At 52.3% G+C, this 14205-nt stretch overlaps 1 protein-coding gene across 1 annotated transcript in view; it reads left to right on the top strand.

The window, feature by feature from the left end:
• LOC114203871 (voltage-dependent N-type calcium channel subunit alpha-1B-like) overlaps positions 1-11976 on the top strand; it is a 35601-nt gene extending 23625 nt beyond the window's left edge. The window contains exons 14-22 of the mRNA XM_088026243.1: positions 5336-5443; positions 5947-6059; positions 7066-7193; positions 8550-8667; positions 8788-8805; positions 8855-8971; positions 10357-10564; positions 10798-11042; positions 11446-11976. Of these exons, the coding sequence (XP_087882369.1) occupies positions 5336-5443; positions 5947-6059; positions 7066-7193; positions 8550-8667; positions 8788-8805; positions 8855-8971; positions 10357-10564; positions 10798-11042; positions 11446-11976 (1586 nt within the window). The remainder of the gene's footprint in view (positions 1-5335; positions 5444-5946; positions 6060-7065; positions 7194-8549; positions 8668-8787; positions 8806-8854; positions 8972-10356; positions 10565-10797; positions 11043-11445) is intronic.
• Positions 11977-14205: the final 2229 nt, after the last annotated feature.

Raw genomic sequence — 14205 nt, 5'->3', positions numbered from 1 at the left:
CTAGGTCCCGTTCTCATCATCTACCCAAAGATGTCATGCCAGAAATTCTGCACCCTGCTTCTTGCCCTGTCAGTTTTTTCCTCCCTATTGGATTCTTTGTATCAACTTATAAACAAGCTATGATCTCTCCCGTCTTTAAAAGGTTTTCTGCTCCCTCCATTGGCTTCCCTATGTTTATTCTTCCCCTCCTCGCGAACAACTCCTCGAGAGACTGGTCTGCATTGTCTGTCTGGTCTCTCTTGTTCGGTCTGCAGGTGGGTTTCCACTGCAATGCTGCAGGAGCCGCTCTTGCTGAGCTGTTCGGCGACCTCCGTGTGCTCGGTCCTCATTTTATCTAATCCACAGCTCAGCCTTTCCTCCGTGGTCGCGTCCGCCCACGGCTCAGCCCTTCCTCCCTGGTCGTGTCTGCCCGCGGCTCAGCCTTTCCTCGGTGGTCGCGCCCCCCCACGGCTCAGCCCTTCCTCCGTGGTCGCGTCCGCCCGCGGCTCAGCCCTTCCTCCGTGGCCGCGTCCGCCCGCGGCTCAGCCCTTCCTCCGTGGTCGTGTAGTTCTTCTTGAATCCCTTTGATGTTTCCTGTTCTGTTTTCTCATGTCTCCCACCCTCTGAATGTCACTGTGCCCCTCAGACTGTTCCCTTTGCCACGTTTGTCATTCCACCTATTTTCATGGCTCTAAATACTGGGAATTCCAACTTTGTGTTTTTAGTGCAGGCCTCCTCCTGAACTCCAGACCTGCATTCTGCATTCTCATGTGAATTTTTACTGTCTCCACTGGGAGGCGCAGGAAGCATTCCAAATTCACTTGCCCAAACTTGATCGCCACGTGTTCCCCATGATCTTTCCCGTCTCCATCAGTGGAAACTCTGTTCTTCCAGTTAGTCACTCAAGACAAAAATCTCGGGAGTCATTCTTACCTCCTCTTTCTTTCTTTCTTTCTTTTTTTTTTTAATCCTTTTCCCAGTTTTGATCCATATATGATCTCCTGTCATATCTCTTGACTCCACCTTCATAATATACCAGAATATGATCACTTCTTTGTCCTCTCCCACTGCTAGCTCCTGGTCTAAGCCACTCTCTCTTGGGTCTTGACTCGATTCTTAGAGTAGCTTCCGACTGGTCTGCCTCTGTTCTTGTCTGCCTGCAACAGAACAGGTAGAATGGTCATGTTAAAAACCAAAGCAATAAAATTAATAAACCTCTGGCTAGACCAATCAAGAAAAAAAGAGATAGAAATAACCAATATAAGGAATGAAAGAGAGAACACCACTACAGGTCCTGCTGCCATTAAATGGATAACAAGGAAATTTTATGAACAACTTTCTGTCAATAACTTCAACAACTTAAATGAAATGGAAAAATTCCTTGACACCAACTATCAAGCTCATTCAAGAATGGATAACCTGAGTGGGTTAAAAAAAGGAAGAGAGAATCTGAGTAGCACTATAGTTATTAAAGAAATTAAATTATAGTTACAAGCCTTCCAACAAAGAAAATCCCCAGCCCAGTTAGCTCCATAGGTGAGGTCCACCAAACATTTAAGGGGGAGATAATACCAGCTCTATATAAACTCTTCCAGAAAATAGAGAAAAAGAGGACATTTCTTAACTTACCATAGTGTGCTGACATTGCTCCTACACCAAGATGAGACAAAGACATTATAGGAAAAGAAAGTGACAGAGGCTGTATATATATCTATTTGCTTGATGACAAAAGTAGGGTTTATCCCAGGAATGCAAGTTGAGTTCAAGTATAAAAAATCAATCAATATAATTTAATATATCAAAGAAGTAGAACTATATGATCATCTCAATAGATGCAGAAAAAGCATTTCACAAGAATTCAGTATCCATGATTTTAAAAATTCTGCATAGAGTAGAAACTGAAGGAAGCCCCCTCAATCTGATCAAGGATATCTATGAAAAACCTTCAGCGAATGACACACTTAACAAAGAAAGACTAACCCCTTTTCCCCTAAGATCAAGAACAAAGGAAGGATGTCTGCTGTCACCATTCTTGTTCAACATCATACATTAGGTCCTAGCCATTGTAAGGAGTTAAGAAAAAGAAATAGGCATACCAATTGGAAAGGAAGAAATAAAACTGCCTGTATTCACAACTGACGTGATTATCTATGGAGAAAATCTGAAAGACTCTAAGAAAAAGTGAATAAGATGGAGGCATCTACGGGCCAAGGAATGCCAAGGATGGCTGGGAGCCACCAACATCTAGAAACAGGCAAGGAAGAATTCTTCACTAGAACATTTGGAGGAGGCACGGTCATGCTGACACCTTGATTTTGAGCTTCTGGCCTCCAGAACTGAGATAATAAATTTCTGTTGTTTTAAGCCATTAAAAAAAGTAAAACCATCCACAAGTACAGAGCAAGGTCACAGGATACAAGGTCAGTGTGCAAGAAGCAAATGTATTTCTATATATTAGCAATTAACAATTGAAATGGGAAAAAGTTCCATTAAAATCACACCAAAAACATGAAGTACTTCTTTGTTGTTGGATAACTCTAAAAAGTATATATGTGAGATCTCTATGTTGCAAATTTCAAAACATTGAAAGAAGCAAAGAAGATCTAAAAATTAAGCACTGCATCATCTTCATGCATTGGAAGATTCCATATTGTCATGATGTCAATTCTTCCCACATTCATCAATAGAATAAATGTTCCCCCAATCAAAATCCCAACAGGTTTTTAGGTAGAAATGTACAAACAAATTCTAAAATGTATCTAGAAAAGCAAAAGAACTTGAATAACAAGCAATTTTGAAAAGAGAACAAAGAAAACTTACTCTACCTGAATCAAAGACTTTCTATAAAGCACGTCAATTGAGGCGTATCATGTTGGTGACAGGACAGAGACATGGGTCAGTGGAACACAAGAGAGACTCGTACTTACATTGCCAGTGGATTTTTGATGAAGTTGTAAAGGCAATTAATGAAGAAAAGATAATTTTTTCAACAAATGGTACTTGAAAAATTTAGACAAGTATCCAAAAAAGGGAAAAATCTTGACATTTAGTGTCTTAGTCTGCTTGGGCTGCCAATAACAAAGAACCACAACTGAGTGGCTTAAACACAGAAATTTATTTCTCACAGTCTGGAGGCTGAAAGTCCAAATAAAGTTGCCAGGAAGGTAAGTTTCATTCCTGGGCCTGTTCTCCTGGTTTGTAGGGTGGTCACCTTCTCACTGTGTGCTCACATGGTCTTTCCCTGAGTGCATACAGAGAGTGAACGAATTTTCTGGTGTCTCTTCTCATAAGGACACTAACTCTCTGGGTCAGGGTCCCACCCTTCTGACCTCATTTCACCTAATTGCCTCCTTCTTGGCTTTATACAGTCACAATGAGGGTTCCGCTTCAACATGTGAACGGGGGCAGCACACAATTCAGTGCATAGCACATACCTTTTACCTCCTACAAAAATTAACTTGAAATTGATCATAGACATAAATGTAAAATGTAAAATTTTAAAACCTCTAGAAGGAAACACAGGAGAGAGATTTTGGCAATTTTGAGTTTGGCAAAGATTTTTGAAGACACCAAAAGCATGAGCCATAAAAGAAAAATTGAAATATTGAACTTTATCAACATTAAAAACTTTTGCTCTTCAAAAAGGCATTTAAGAAAATGAAAAGACAAAGCTAAAGCATTGGTGAAGATATTTTTGAACCATGTATCTGATAAAGGATCAGTTTCCAGAATAGATAAAGGTCTGTCAGAACTCAGTAATAAGAAAATAAACAAGCTAATAAAAATGGGCAAAGGATTCGAATAGACCTGTCACCAAAATATATATATGGAAGGCAAAGAAACACCTATAAAGATGCTCAATATCATTAATCATTAGAGAAATCCAAAATGAAGTCTACAGCCATACCACCCTGAACGCGCCCGATCTCTTCTGATCTCGGAAGCTAAGCAGGGTCGGGCCTGGTTCGTACTTGGATGGGAGAAATCCAAAATGAAGCCATAATAAGATAACACTACATGGTTATTAATACAACTAAAGTACTTTTTTCAGTGACAATATTAAGTCCTGGTGAGAATGCATAATATGGAATTCTTGTGATCCTAGTTTGGCAGTTCCTTACCGTACGGCCCAGCCAGCCCACTCCTAAGTGGGAAGAAAAGAAAACATACATCTGCACAAAAACATATATGCAAATGTTCACAGCTTTATTTCAAAATCACCTCAAAATGTAAGCAACTCAAATGTTCACAACTGGTGAATGGATAAACAAACTGTGGCCTATCCATACCACAAGGTAGTACTCCGCAATCAAAAGAAACAGGCTACTTAGACACTCAACAACGTGGACTGAATCTCAAAGGCACCACGCTGAGTGGAGAAGTCCTACTCAAAAGCCAATACACCCGATGACGTTGTTTGTGGGGCATTCTGGAGAAGGCAAAACAGACCGAGACAGAAAACACACTAGGGATGGGACGGGGTGAGAGGAGGCCAAGGGGTCAGCTACAAAGGGAGCACAGAGGGACTTTGGCAGCGGGGCCATATACCATGACTCGATTGTGGGGTGGATGCGCGGCTTTATGGATTTACCAAAGTTCATAGAATGGGATAACTGAAAAGGGTGGATTTCATTGTATGTACATTATACCATAGTAAACCTGATGCTAAAAAAAGATGAATCAGAGTATTTTATCCCTCTGCTTATCACCCTCTGCTGCTTCCTATCTCAACATCTGCTCCCTGCAACCCCTCACCCCCACCCCCTGCTCAGTGAGCCTTGCCTTCCTGGCTGGTTATGTGACACACCAAGGCCTTTGCACCCCCTGGTCCTTTTCTGCCTTCGGGGTCTTACACACACACCACCTTCCCATGAGACCTTTCCTGACTACCCTGTCCAAAATTTCAGCCCTCCTAATATTTCTCATCCCTCCCTACTTAAGCTTTTTCTGCACCCAACACACTAGGTTTTGAACTTACTGCCACTTTATTGTTGAGTCAAGCCACATGGTGCCACAAAGGCGGCTCCTTTGCTTTTGTTCCATCACCTAGAATAGTCCCTGGCACGGGAGGGTGCTCACTTGATAGTTTTGAATGGCTGGACGAACAGCTGGACCACCACCATATCCCTTCTCCACTCCCAGGGCCCACGCACACAGGCCTCTGTCTCTGCACGTGCCCATCAGGGACGCTCTGACAGCCGCCGTGGCCGTGCTTCTCCCCGCTCTGCCCTTTCTCCTGGCACGGTCCTTGCCCCATTACCCCTCACACCACACCTCTCCCTGCCGGCTCCCCCAGGGGGCCCGTGAGACAGCTCCTAACATCTCTCTTCCCCTCCACACCCTTGTCCTGCCCCAGCCGGCACCAAGCAGCATCAGTGTGATGCAGAGTTGAGGAAGGAGATTTCCTCTGTGTGGGCCAATCTGCCCCAGAAGACCCTGGATTTACTGGTGCCACCCCATAAACGTAAGTGAGGGCAAGAAATTCTCCTTGTTCACCCCCCTTTTGTGTCCCACCCAGAGGCAGAGCCAGGAGGCCTGGGCCAGGGTGACCTCGTCAATAGTCTAGACTTACTTTCCACCTGCAGGGAGAACAGTCTTACCAGTGGGTGTGTAGGGACTGTGGGAAGGGATTCCCTGGGCTTTATTCTGTTGACCACAGTCACCCACATTCCTGGTGGGGGTGTATACTTAAAAAAATCCAGAGAACAGCAGGGAGACTCCTACAGTTAGAGATGAGGTGCTTAAAGATTAAACCCCACATCCACTTCACTGGGAGGAGATGGAGGGCCCTGTGGAGAGTCAATACAGCTCCAGAGGACACGTGCTCAGTGTCCACAGATGCAACTTCGGCCAAGCCCTGTGCCCTTCCCTGAGCATGTCCAGGAGTCCCTGTGGTGGAGGCTGTTCCCTTGCCCCCCACCTCCCCTTCCTCCTCCACACCCCACCCTCTGTTTTCTCTCCCTCCAGCCGATGAGATGACCGTAGGAAAGGTGTACGCAGCTCTGATGATATTTGACTTCTACAAACAGAACAAGACCCCCAGAGACCAGATTCACCAGGCCACGGGAGGCCTGTCCCAGGTACCGAGTTCCAGGATTTCCAAGAAGTAAACCTCAGATTCTGGCACCGTCAGTTGTTTTGACGGCAGAGGAAACCCACATCCTTCCTGGGGATTGCACGGCGGGAAAAGGAAGATGAGAGGTTCCTACTGTAGCCTCACTCTCCGGCCCCAAAGTCAGAAACCCCATACAGCCTGCATGCTTTCCAACGGCTGGTCTCTTGCTGGTACTGGGGGCCCCCTGACATGGAGACCTAGTGTTCGGGAGCAGTAGACAAGGGGTGAGGACATGTTCCCTGGAGATCCCACTGTTTTAAGTGGTAGAAGAAAGAAGTTTGAAGAATATTTGAGGAGGTTGTTTGGGGAGGTTCGAGGAAAACCTGATTACCGTGCACATTGGCAAGGACCAGAGAGAATCAAACTGATGGGTCCAGGGTCATGATTTCTTCCACTCATGACTCTGACTGAGCTGGTTTGGGGCCCCATCTTCCTGACGTCATCCTTCAAAGATAACAACTTTCCCATGCAGCCAAACCATCAGTGACCATACGTAGACTCTGTCTAGAAAGTTGCCTGGTTTGGAGCTTACAGGGACATTCACCCATTGTGGGATGGGAAGTGTCTGATGCCCACACCACATCCCCCGTTCCCCTGTCTGTTGCAGACACCCATCATTGCCCCCCCCGCCGCCCCCCGAGCCCTGAAGTGTCCTTAGAATTCTGCTCAGTCCGGGGCTCATGCAGCCTCTACCCATCAATCCAAGTTGATGATGAGATGAAATCTTTTTAGCATTTGTAATTGGATGAGGTCCCCAGATTGTAGGTAGGGAAACTGAAGCTCCAAGAAGTGAAATGACTTTCCTGATGTCACTCACAGGCCAGGTTGGGAGTAAGCCCCCGCCTACCTCCTGTGTAGGGCTGGGGCAGGGCAGAAGGAGCACCAACCCATGCTGTGGGGGTCAGGCCAGCTTTCTGGCACACCTGTCTGTGCCCTTAGAGCTCTTCCTCTTCCCTGCGTCCCTTCTACAGATGGGCCCTGTGTCCCTGTTCCACCCTCTGAAGGCCACGCTGGAGCAGACACAGCCGGCTGTGCTCCGAGGAGCCCGGGTTTTCCTTCGGCAGAAGAGCTCTGCGTCCCTCAGCAACGGCGGGGCCGTGTGAGTACCTGGCCAGGGTGCGAGGTGCACGGAGGAGGCAGGACTCCTGGTTTCTCCCCCTCCCAGAGGGGCTCCCTGTAGGCTGTGCTGCAGGACATGGAGCCCTCAGGTCCCATCACCACTTTGGGAGACTGGCCTCTCTGTTCCACCCCGTGCCCACCTCCCCCCAAATGGTTCCCCGCGGATGCTGCCTGAAAGCTAGTCCAGGTGGGCTGCTGGAGCGGTCCATGGTGGACTCCAAAGCTAATTCCCAAAACGTTACACGGGTGCCTCTGATGGCACTGAGGTCAGTGGATTTAGACAGTCGGTGGTTCCCACTGTCACCTCCCATTGTGCGTGCCCATTTCCCTTTCCAGTGAGGGGCCTCTGCCTCTGCTTCCTCACTGCCCGTTGAGAAATGATTTGTTTTGACCCCATTCTGTTGACGGCCTGTGCGTGTCTAGTCTTCTTAACTCCTCTAAGACATTTTTCCTCAGATCTCCACTCCAGTAGTGATTTCTGAAGCAATTGTATTTTGTAGACAAATTGGTAACGTCCTTGTTACCTAACCCCTAACTCTTGCCACAATAATTCTTGGTAATGAACCACCCAAAACCAAGTGTTGCGAACTAACAGTCACCTACCTGTCTTGCACCGTGTGTTGCTGGGGGGTGGTAACAGGCAGGCTCCTCTCAGCCACTCCCCTCAGGGCCAGCAGGGTCCCAGGTCTGCTAACACCCTATTGGCTAAAGGAAATCATTGGCTGAGCCCAAAGAGGGGGGCCTGTGCTCTGCCTCATCCAGCAAGGGCTATGGTGGGGGCCTGGTACCAGACTGGGCACAGCAGGCATGTTTAGGGCTCCTTGATTTCCTCCTCATCTGTACATGTCTGGACGTTCTTTTCTGCAGCCTGGTTGTGGGTCTTGGACTGTTAATCAGGTAGGTTTCCCTGAGTACTACACTGCCCCTAACGTAGTGCTCAGGGCTTGCTGTGCACCAGCGTAGACAGGATGTCCGCCCTCTGCGTCATGCATGCTGTGCACATGTGGCCTCCCACTACTCCTGGGAGGCCCTGTCTAGGACCGAGGAACCTGCCGGGTGTCCCTAGACCAGCAAGCGGTGGGCCCAGACCTCCCTCGGACTCATGTCCGGGGGCCCTCTCTGCCCATCTGCTCTGAGCCCTGGTACTGGGTCCACATCTCTTGCTCTGTGGCCACTTGAGAGCCTGCACTTGAAGGGCCTCACGCATCTGGGCTGCTTCTAACCCAGAGTAGAAGGGGCCAGTATAGGTTCCTGGCAGGTTGGAGCCAGGTCCTTGGTGGACCTTCCAAGGCCCACAGACCTCTGAGCCAACAGCACAATCCTCTCTTCTCTACAGACAAACCCAGGAGAGTGGCATCAAGGAGTCTGTTTCCTGGGGTACTCAGAGGACCCAGGAGGTACCCTATGAGGCAAGGACACCCCTGGAGCGTGGCCACTCTACAGAGATCCCAGTGGTGCAGCCAGGAAACCCGGGGAGGGCTCCCAGGGCTGGGGAGCCAGGCTGGGGATGGGGGATGAGATAAGGATTGGGGTGAGACGGGGATGGTGGGAGATGGCAGGAGTGTGGCGGGGAGCCCAGGATGGGGGGGAAGGTGAGAGTGGGGTGGGGGCCGGTGTGACTGCGGGCTGCTGTGTGCCCAGGCTGTGGACGTCCAGATGCAGAGCATGGCCCTGAGCGGTCCTGACGGGGAGCCCCAACCCGGACTGGAGAGCCAGGGACGCGCGGCCTCCATGCCTCGCCCGGCTGCAGAGACTCAGGTGGGTGGTCTGGGAGGGCCAGGGTCATGGGAGGGTGGGGGCGTGGGGGATGAGGAGCCCTGGCTTGGGGAGGGCTTGTGTCCCGCGTGAGGGCTCCCTACCTGCACGGCGGCCTGGACACTGTCAGCCCCGTTGGGAGCTCCCAGGACGATGGTCTCAAGAGGTGCAGCCAGAGTCCTCGGAGGCCTGCCAGGAATCCCCACCACCCACCGGTGCTCAGCCTCCTGCTATGGCCCTGGGGCTTCCATCTCCCAGCCCAGGGTCCCTGACCCAGACTCTCCCTCTCTCTAAGGCATCCCTCTCCCATACCAGCCTGCATTGCCCCCCCGGCCCCCCCGCCATGCACACGGTGCCTCACAGCTTGGTCCTCCCTTTTCCCCATCGATGCTCTGGGGAGGACCTGCCCTGTTCTTTTTTTCTTTTAAAGATTTTATTTATTTTATTTGAGAGAGAGAGCACATGAGAGGGGGGAGGGTCAGAGGGAGAAGCAGACTCCCTGCTGAGCCCAATGCGGGACTCGATCCTCGAACTCCAGGGTCATGACCTGAGCCGAAGGCAGTCGCTTAACCAATCGAGCCACCCAGGCGCCCGACCTGCCCTGTTCTTTCTCTGGACTCTGGAGCCGGCACCACCTCCATCCCCTGCTCCTTCGGGGATGCTTTGAGTACCGAGCAGGAAGCTCCAGGGCAAGGGGGCTGTGGGCCCATTCACAAGGACTCAGAGAGGGGCCTGCAGACCTGAGGCTGTGTCAGGGGGCCCTGCTTTCACTTCCTGGGATGGTGAGGGGCTTTAGAGGGGCATGTCCTCCACCCGGGGACCTTCAATGTTTGCCTGGGGCTGGCCCTGTCCCTGCCTCCTTTTGTGGTTCCTGGTTCTGCACATTCCAAATGACTTCATTCTCTAAACTTGTCTCTGCCTCCCATTGGTGGTGGCTCCCACCCTCTTCCCCTTCCTGATCCTGGCCCACTGGGCGGCCAGCTTGAGGACGCCGAGTGGAGGCTGTGGGTCAGCTCCCCTTGGAGAGCCCCTGTCTGCAGGTCCCGATTTCAGCCCAGGGCAGGAGCCCCATGGCCCTGGCCCAGCAGAGCCATCACACGCAGCCACCCCTCAGGGTTCTCCCAGCCAGGCCCGCAGGCTCCCTCTTCCTGGCATCCTCCCTGTCCCCCAGGGACACTGAGGCCAACAGCTCTCTGGGCCCCGCTGGCAGAGACGGACAGCACCTTGTGCAGCGTGCTCTGGGAGAAAGGGTGGGCCTGGGTGGGGAAGAGCTTTCTGGGGAGAGGGAGGGGCCTGGTGGCTCCTGAACCCCAGGCCTGCAGTGCCGCCCTGGAGCCTGCCCCAGGCCCCTCTCTCAGACTGTGTGCCAACCCACATCCCACCCGCAGCTGGACCCAAACGCCAGCCCCATGAAGCGCTCCATCTCCACACTGGCCCCCCAGCGTCCCCACGTGGCTCATCTCTGCAGCGCTGCCCTGGACCGTGCCCCAGCCAGCCAGGCTCCGCTCCATCACCACCACCGCTGCCATCGCCGCAGGGACAGGAAGCAGAAGTCCTTGGAGAAGGGGCCCAGCCTGTCCGCAGACACAGATGGCAGTGCGTGCGGGGGTCCCTCCTATGGCCAGGGCCTGAGGCATTCCTTTCTGTGCCTCCACCATCCAAACGGCCTGAGTAGGGGGCTGTGAGTCCCAGTTCTGGGGACCAGGCAGGATCACTCACGCACCTCAGCTCTCCCCCTGGGTCCCCCTGCTGGCCCTGGGGACCGGGTCTGGGCTGGGGTCTGTCTCCCCACCTGGCTCGCTGTGCTGACTTCCTCTCTTCCTGGCCAGCACCCAGCAGTGCTGCAGGGCCAGGCCCACCCCCGCGAGAGGGGCCCACAGGCTGCCGGACGGAGCGCAGACAGGAGCGGGGCCGGTCACAAGAGCAGAGGCAGCCCTCTTCCTCTTCCTCGGAGAAGCAGCGTTTCTACTCCTGTGACCGCTTTGGGGGCCGGGAGCCCTCGCAGCCCAAACCCTCCCTCAGCAGCCACCCCACGTCACCAACAGCTGGGCAGGAGCCAGGACCCCCAAGACCGGTAAGACAGGACCCCCCTCACTGCCCCTCCTTATGAGCCCCCCCCCCCACCATGCTCCGAATCCTCCTTCATGTCCTGGTTCCCAGGCCCGAGTCTGCGCTCCCCCCTCCTTGCTCCATTCCTCCCGCACCAGCCCGATCCTCCCCTCCCAACTGCCCTGGAATGGCCTCTGGTCTCCCTTCTCCCTGAGCTGTGCCTGTCCCTTTGTTCCCCACTGGTCCCCAACCACCTCCCCAGGCCTACCGGCACCAGCGGCTTTTCCTCCTCCACCACACACCCTACGGGTCCCCTCCCAGGGTGCCTGCCTCTCTCCATGCCTCACCCCCCACCTCCATGGTTCTCACCTGCATTGGCCTCTGGTCTGGGACTTTGATTTTTTTTTCTCTGTTCTATTTTCTTGTAGGGTGGTGGTTCAGTGAATGGGAGCCCCTTGTTGCCAACATCCGGTGCTAGCACCCCTGGCCGTGGTGGGCGGAGGCAGCTCCCCCAGACTTCGCTGACCCCCCCTTTCCAGTGTCACCTACAAGATGGCCAATCTTCGCTTGTCCACTTTGCTGGGGCACAGACCAGCCTCCCCACCTTTTCCCCAGGCCGGCTTAGCCATGGCCTTTCCGAACACAACGCTCTGCTCCAGAGAGACCCCCTCAGCCAGCCCCTGGCTGCCGGCTCTAGGATCGGTTCTGACCCTTACTTGGGGCAGCGTCTGGACAGTGAGGACACTGCCTACACCCAGCCTGAGGACACGCTTACCTTCAAGGAGGCTGTGGCCACCAACTCAGGCCGCTCCTCCCGGACTTCCTATGTGTTCTCCCTGACCTCCCAGTCGCACCTCCTCCGCCGCGTGCCCAACGGCTACCACTGCACTCTGGGGCTCAGCTCGGGCGGCCGGGTTCAGCATAGCTACCACCACCCCGATCAAGACCACTGGTGCTAGCCGCACCTCCGCTTCACACCTGCTCAGTGGGCACGTTCCAGCCGATGAGTTTTATCATCCACGCTGGGCTCCCAGGGACGCGCAGGGGCACCGAGGCAGGGGCAGCAGCCCCTGGTTGGAGTGACCCCGCCTTTGGGGCCAGCTGGGGGGAGGCCCCGCGGCTCCCCCCCCCCCGCCCCCACCTCCTCTTTCGCGCTGGACCAATTCCTAAAGCCCTTTCGGAGAGGGACGTGGCTCTCTCTGTCCCCTTGTATGCTGCCTGCCTGGGTCTCGAGCCACAGACCCTACACGGGAAGTCACTGCATGTGCTGAGTGGGACCCTGTCAGTCTGAATCCTGTGTGATGGCTCCCAGCGTCTGGGGGGTGTGCCTGGGCCACTTTTAGGAGGTCTGGATCTGGTAGAGACCATCCTTTATCCACGTGTGTGGTACGGAGCCCGGCATGTTTACACGCCTGGCCAGATAAGACAGAGTTGATGGTCAACAGCAGTAACCTCAGGAGCCCGGCCTGTGGCTCCGTGCATTCTTGTCGGCGCCCACAAACACAAACACATCCAGCTTGGCTCTTTGTACTGAAACAGCAGGTGGACACCAGAAATACACTCACACACACTCTGTCCTCTCCCAGATGCTGTCAACCTTGACAGGGACCAAATCTGGAAAACATTCTTGCTGTTGGTTTTGGTTTTTAATCGAAACACCCTTCCCTCTTTTGTCAATTCCATATACTTGATCTAGAAAGAAGAGAAAAACAGAAAAATGGGGAAGGAAATAGTAACAGAACTTAAAAAAAATCCAACCTGTAGGAAGCTCTCAGCTCTTTGGGGGGGGTGGTGTCTCTCTCTCTCTCTCTCTCTCTCTCTCTCTCTCTCTCTCTCGTGCAAGGAGATGCTCTTGCGTCCAGCCTGGGTGGCCCCCCAGCTCCCCTGGCTTCTGCTGCTCTCAACCAAGTGCCTGACTTCTGAGCCCTCTTGTGCCAGGCTCCTGGGGGCGGTGACGTGAAGCCTGTGTGAAGCGTGGGTGAATCCTTGGAACTGTTTCCAGTTCCAAATATCAACCAAGTAGAAAGCTGGTGTCCATGGAGAACACTCATATGACATCCAGTGGGACGGTTGTAGTTGGAAACGAAGCGACCATTTCCCTGTTTTCCTCCCACGAGTGGAAGGGTTTCCTGGGAAGCCACAGAGCAGTGTAGAGCCTGTCCTTGTATGGGGTGTTTTCAGTCTGTTCTACATCTGAATCTCAGGGACGGGATGCCTGCCAAAGAGGGCGTGGTATCTGTTGTGAAAGTTTCTTTTCAGATAAGGCCAGAGAGAGGGAGAGGTCGTGGGAAGAGGGAGAGGTGGGGGAGTGGAGATGGACCCGGCGGGCAGGAGGGAGGGCCTGTGTCTGTGCAGGTGCGGGCACTTGGGACGGCCCGACTGAAATGAGGCCAAAACTCGGAGGAAGCGATGGGGCAAGGAGAAGCTTGGCGACTGAGGTTCAGGTAGGAGCCATCTGAAGCCCAGCACTGTGGCACAAGACACGGGAAAGCAGGAAGCGAAAGGGAAATCCAACCTCATGGCCACTGTCAAAAGGGAAACACCGTAGGTAGGAGGCTGTGCATAAAATGCCGGGAGACCCTTTGTTTTGTGAACAAAAGGAATATTTAGATGATTAGATTTTGGTGCATCCTCCGTGTTTGGAAATGTCAGATGATCTCTTCGCTGGATCATTTGAGTGTTCCCATTGGCTGTTGCCCCATGACTCACCTTAAAGAAACCTGGCCTGTGACTTGTGTGTGCGTTTCTCTGTGTGGAGGTGTGTCCCAGTGAGTGGATGTTGTTAACCCATAGGGCTATGCAACAAAAGACACACATTCTATAGAAATAAATCACGTAAGACCACCACCTGTTCTAGGGTTTCAGCATGATTGTGACCAAACCATTTTATAGAATCTCCTTACTGGAAGGCACAATACTCTGAAACTTTAAGATTACAGAGTATTTTACCGCAATAGGAAATAATAACTGGAATGGTATCTCAGACTCTGCATGAGATAGCTCTGTTCCTGTTGCAGAGCAGAAGGATGTGTATTTTGATACTGATGTTTCATCTCTGGCCCACGTTATTGTGAATGTATCCATTCTGTGCAGAACCGCAGCTGCTTCCCAGGCCATGTTGGGTGGAGAATCACTGTTCTAGCCCCACACAGCCTCACCAGTCTGTCTGGATTCTTCTAGACACTGGA

The sequence above is a fragment of the Eumetopias jubatus genome, unplaced genomic scaffold, assembly GCF_037043125.1.
Source record: "Eumetopias jubatus isolate StellerSeaLion01/CBP00866 unplaced genomic scaffold, mEumJub1_p1.0 scaffold_9, whole genome shotgun sequence".
NCBI classification, from domain to species: domain Eukaryota; kingdom Metazoa; phylum Chordata; class Mammalia; order Carnivora; family Otariidae; genus Eumetopias; species Eumetopias jubatus.
This window is presented reverse-complemented; position numbering and strand designations above follow the sequence as displayed.